The 5,339-nt window shown below is 37.9% G+C and overlaps 1 protein-coding gene across 1 annotated transcript; it reads right to left on the minus strand.

Moving 5' to 3' along the window:
* Positions 1–404: 404 nt before the first annotated feature.
* LOC112506257 (metallothionein-like protein type 2) lies at positions 405–1,279 on the minus strand. Its single transcript, XM_025110271.1, has 2 exons — positions 1,137–1,279; positions 405–501 (listed from the first exon to the last, which is right to left on the minus strand). The coding sequence occupies exons 1-2, from the start codon at positions 1,277–1,279 to the stop codon at positions 405–407; spliced, it is 240 nt and encodes a 79-aa protein (XP_024966039.1).
* Between the last annotated feature and the right edge of the window lie 4,060 nt (positions 1,280–5,339).

The following is a 5,339-nucleotide window of genomic DNA, read 5'->3' on the forward strand; positions in this document are numbered from 1 at the left end:
TATATATATATATATATATATATATATATATATATATTAGAGTAAATTATGGACTTGGTTCCTGTAGTTTATACTTTCTATCCATAATGGTCCTAAAATTAAAATAAATAAAGATATGGTACCCCTTGTACGTATTTTCGCACTCATTGAGCCCCTCCCTCTAACGAAATCAAAAAGATTCTATTAGCCCAGTTAAATTCAAGGGTATTTTAGTCTTTAATCCTTAAACTGTCAAATGTTTTTATTGCATAAAAATTAAAAAGAAAATGCTATCACTAATTTATTCTTCATAAAGCTTCTTTGATATTCAAAGATATCATCAACTATGTAGAGAGGTAGTAAGTGAAGTCGGGTGTTGCATTCGTTCATTTGCAGGTGCATGGATTGCAACAATTATCACTCGTTCATTTGCAGGTGCATGGGTTGCAAGTGCAGTTAGCACCACACTTGCAACCATCATTCTCGGATGGTGCAGCTCCCATTTCTGATCCCTCATGGCAACTATACACATTAAAAATCAATAAACACGTTAACACCATAACCTAGTCGCCTACAGTACAAGCAATTGCAGCATTCCAACATATATTGAAGAAGATAAGTTTAGGTCTATAGCCAAAATGAGACACGCCCCCGCCCCCTCCAACAGAGATTAGATGGACACATACAAAGAAGTTGAAACATATATTCAATAGAATAAGTCCAAATCTACACGTCGAACGACACTTTCATCAGCCATTGGTCAGAAGAGCCTGCCACATGCACAAGTGGGCTAGGACCCACGTCCCAAACTCATGCACGAGCTTGTAACATCATTTTATACGCTTAAATGCCACACATAGCATATGTATACATGATTACAGCATGATTATGTTATGTCGTTTTTATTACATGAAGGCTCATGCATGTAAACAAGTTCATGAGCGAGTCACTAAAACATGATTGGGCATAATCCTAGAGCATCTTTGATGGGAGGTTTTTAAATCTAATGTAAAAAAATCATGAACCGATTCATGACCTAAGATGCGTGATCAAATGTATGTTTACAAATATATATATATATATATATATATATATATATTATATATAATATTTTGATAGATATTCATGACGAATGTAATGAATAATGAAAATGATACCTCTTGTTGGTTGCGAAACCAGAAATGGTGGTGGTCTCAGAGTAGCCTACGTCTGCGTTCATCTTGCAGCCACCGCAGCTGGTTTGGCATTTGCAACCGGAGCCACAACCGCAGCTTCCTCCACAGCAAGTAGACGACGACATTTTAGTATAAGATTAAATGATTATAACTTAAAGGCGATTGGTTGTTTATGGTGGAAGGAGGCCGCAATTTATAGGCGGCAGGAGGAGGATAGTGGTACAGCTGATTTTAATGGTCACCGACCACCTGGTGGTGGTGGTGGTGGTCAATGCCTGTTAGGTTTTCACACGTGTGTGATCTTCCTCTTTTTGAAGCATATATATATATATATATATATATATATATATATATATATATATATATATGTTTTCTTTGAAAGTTTCTATGGCCACGAAACATTCCTTTATAATTATCTACGTGGCAATGAGAAGCAAAAACCTCTTCTTCTAAACGATGGAGGTCACCGCCGGAGAAAGCTAGAGTTGATATTTTGATGCTTTAATACTTGTACTTGTGCTTTGAACATTTATACAAGAAAAGTTTAATATTAATACTATATGATATTGTTTTTAAATGATAAAAAGACAAGAATAACCCTTAATTTAAAGAAATGGGTACTTAAATGTTTGAGATTTTTGTCTCGAACAAAGGTTTTAAAACTACATTACCTAAAATATGAATCATATATCAAAGTAGATTACATTTTCATGCAATTTATCATTATATATATATATATATATATATATATCTTGATTCTTTCTCCGGGAGTGAACATAACATAGTGTTTCTCAGGTAGTACGTACCTCATTATCACTTTTGTTCCCTCCCAAATGATATCAAGACGTGCATCTTGTAAATTTTTCTTTATTTTTGTCTTTTACAAAGAGTATCACAATGTGCATCTTGTATGTTTTTTGTTATTTTTGTTGCTTTACAAAATGTATCACAATATGCATCTTATATGTATTTTGGTATGAAAGTGAGTGTCATTTTTTATGTCTCTTTCTTTTAACTGTGTCGATGTTTTTTAAGTATATATCATAGCATGTATCTTGGATTCACATAACTCCATCCACCTATAGTTTTTCACTATTTTGTCTGCATCATAATGATAATATATAAATGGCTATAATCACAATGCACACACAAAAAACAACTCCAACATCAATTGTTGTGAATGATGATGTCAAAATTCTTGATGGCATAGTATAACAACCAAAACAAACCAAACCAATCTAGTATATCCTGCTGGAATGTAGGGTATGAAGATGAGATGTATGCAAATCTGACCTCTATCCAAAATATAACAACATAAAACATAAAATCCAACATCACCCCTTCCATTTGTAACACGTACTGTAAACTCTTCCCAAATTATGTAGAAATCACTTCAATTTTACAGAAATGTGCATACGTAAACTCGTTTGGCATCCAAAGTAAAAAAAGGATACGGGAGTATTTAACTCTCAAGTACGATCACAAAAGGAACATACATACAACCACAAAAAGAAATCTATCAGATGACTTGAATTATTTGACTTTCAAGCACGATCAAATGCTAGCTGGATGCATTACCTTTTAATTTATTTCCATCCTTTTTTACATCAAATCGTAAAAAATTGAAGTATATAAACATCAAAGGCTCCAATGCTTACATGTTCTCTAGAAATAGGAGAACACAACACTATAAAAACTCATGAAAACATAGACGAAAGAAGTTAAAGAAAATCCTACCTTTCAGAGTCACGGGTGTGACTTGTTGTTCCTTCTCTTTTGTCGCCCTTGAAGTTACTGAACGGAAAACCCATCGATATCTTTTTTTTATTAACCTGGATATCCAACCCGTTATGCGAGCCGACTAATCCCAGGGCGACCACCTGCTTTGCAGATAGCCCGGAGTCACCGCATTTGAACCTTCGTGGCCACAAGGGGATTTTTATTCCTCCTTCGATTTGAACATGGGACCTCCAGGTACTTATGACTTTTTGGAGCCAAACTCAAACCAATCAGACATCACCCTTATATGATAGTTACTCCTTTCATGGATCCCCGTTCCTAAGGGAAAATCGATGCAAGGAGGCCTTAGATAGACCCATAAATTATTCAAAGTTCAACAACAAACACATAAACAAACTTCATCAAACATAGTTGAAAGGGAATTGGTATAATCAAAAGGTCAATATTTAACCCCATCATGGGATCATCAACCCATAACAATCTTTTACCTTTACAATACCTCTTTTTCCAGGGATCTATGTATGGTGTGAAGTAATTGATTTAATTGAGGAATTCTTTACGATCACATAAATCCTTAATTTATCTGTTTACAAAGTAGACGATAATTGTAAAACAGAACAGGAAGAAAAGGAACGAGTCGGAAGTATCAAGTACAGAAAACACCCATTGGCAGTGAAAACCGCAAAAACACAAATTACACATCAGAAAGGCACGGAAGTAAATAATACCTTGCAACTCGTTATCAAATCCTTCTTTATCCCAATAAATAGAGTGTCCCTCGCCCTAAGAGACAGATTAATCAACAGCAACCAAGCCAAATAAAACAGCTCATCTACGTCCTAAAATTTCAGGAAATTTAGGGTTTCAATTCATCAAGAAATTGAGGACGTCTACCCAAAAGCTATCAAAAACTTAGGTGTTTGGTTCACAGAATGGAATTTGATGGAAATGGAATCCATCAAAGAAATTTGACTTTGAGAAAACTCGAATGGAATTTAACCACGCGTTTAGTTGGTAGGAATTGGAATGAAATCTCTCAAAAGAATTGGAACCAATAGTCTTTGTTTGGACTATCCCATCCATCGGCCCACCCATATCCTACCAACCACCATGTCACTATTGTCGTCGTCACAGCTATCACACCACCCCACGCCTACCCAAACCTACCCCAGCACTCCTACCCCAACCCTGCTCCATAGGTGGGGGTTATTAGGAGTAAACAGGGGCCAAGGTGGTAGGGGCCGAGGTGGGGCAATGGGTGATAGGGTGGTAGTTGGGACGATGGGGTGGGTAGGGGTAGGTGGCGGGGTGGTAGTTGTGACGATGATAGTGGTGGGATAGTGGTCGGGTGGCTGGGCTTGGGAGTGGGTGGGTGTAACCACAACAATAGTGGCATGGTGTTTAGTGGTGGGTTGGGGTAGGGTGGGATGCAGGTGAGTAGCGGTTGTCCTTTTCGGTCATTTTACTACACATGGTTGGTTCATCAGCTAACAACTAGTGTATTAGCCAATAGCTAGTTTCTGAGCCGATAACTAGCTTATCAACTAGTTTGACAAACGTAGCCTAAACCCTGTTCTAATAGCCATCCAATCTTACAAACTGTATTGACTAAAATACCCTTCATCAGAACTGCAAAATTTGCCCTTTCCTAGTGGCTTTAACTCAAGGGAATTACAGAAATTACAGAACAGAACAGGGAGAAAGGAGCGAGTCGAAAGTATCCAAGTACAGAAAACACCCATTGGCAGTGGAAACCGCAAAAAGACTAAATAAACATCAGGAAGGCACATAAGTAAATAATACCTTGCAACTCATTATCAAATCCATCTTTATCTCAATAAATAGATTGTCCCTTGCCCTAAGAGACAGATTAATCAACATCAACCAAGCAAAATAAAACAGCTCATCTACGTCCTAAAAATTCAGGAAATTTAGGGTTTCAATTCATCAAGAAATTTAGGACATCTACCCAAAAGCTATCAAAAACTTGGGTGTTTGGTTCACAAAATGGAATTGGAATCCATCAAAGAATTTTGACTTTGAGAGAACTAGAATGGAATTTGATGGAATTTGACCACGCGTTTGGTTGGTAGGAATTAAAATGAAATTTCTCAAAAAAACTGGAACAATCGTCTTTGTTTGGACTATTCTACCCATTGCCCCACCCACATCATACCAACCACCATGTCACTATTGTCGTCGTCACAGCTATCTCCCTGCCCCACGCCTACCCAAACCCTACCCCACTACCCCAACCCTGCCCCACCACTCCTACCCCATCCCTGCTCCATAGATGGGGGTTATTGGGAGTAGACAGGGGGCGAGGCGGTAGGGGTGGGTCCAAAGTGGGGAAATGGGTGGCAGGGTGGTAGTTATGACGACTGTAGTGGTCGGCTAGTGGTTAGTGGTGGGTTTGGAGTAGGGTAAGGTGGGGTTGCGGCGGGG

Source organism: Cynara cardunculus (genome assembly GCF_001531365.2).
Source record: "Cynara cardunculus var. scolymus isolate 2C chromosome LG 2, CcrdV1, whole genome shotgun sequence".
NCBI classification, from domain to species: domain Eukaryota; kingdom Viridiplantae; phylum Streptophyta; class Magnoliopsida; order Asterales; family Asteraceae; genus Cynara; species Cynara cardunculus.

Coding starts and splice junctions, on each gene's coding strand:
- LOC112506257 (XM_025110271.1), bottom strand. CDS start 1,279: ATGTCGTCGTCTACTTGCTGTGGAGGAAGCTGCGGTTGTGGCTCCGGT. Junction 502..1,136: donor GGTTTCGCAACCAACAAGAG/GTATCATTTTCA, acceptor TAATGTGTATAG/TTGCCATGAGGGATCAGAAA.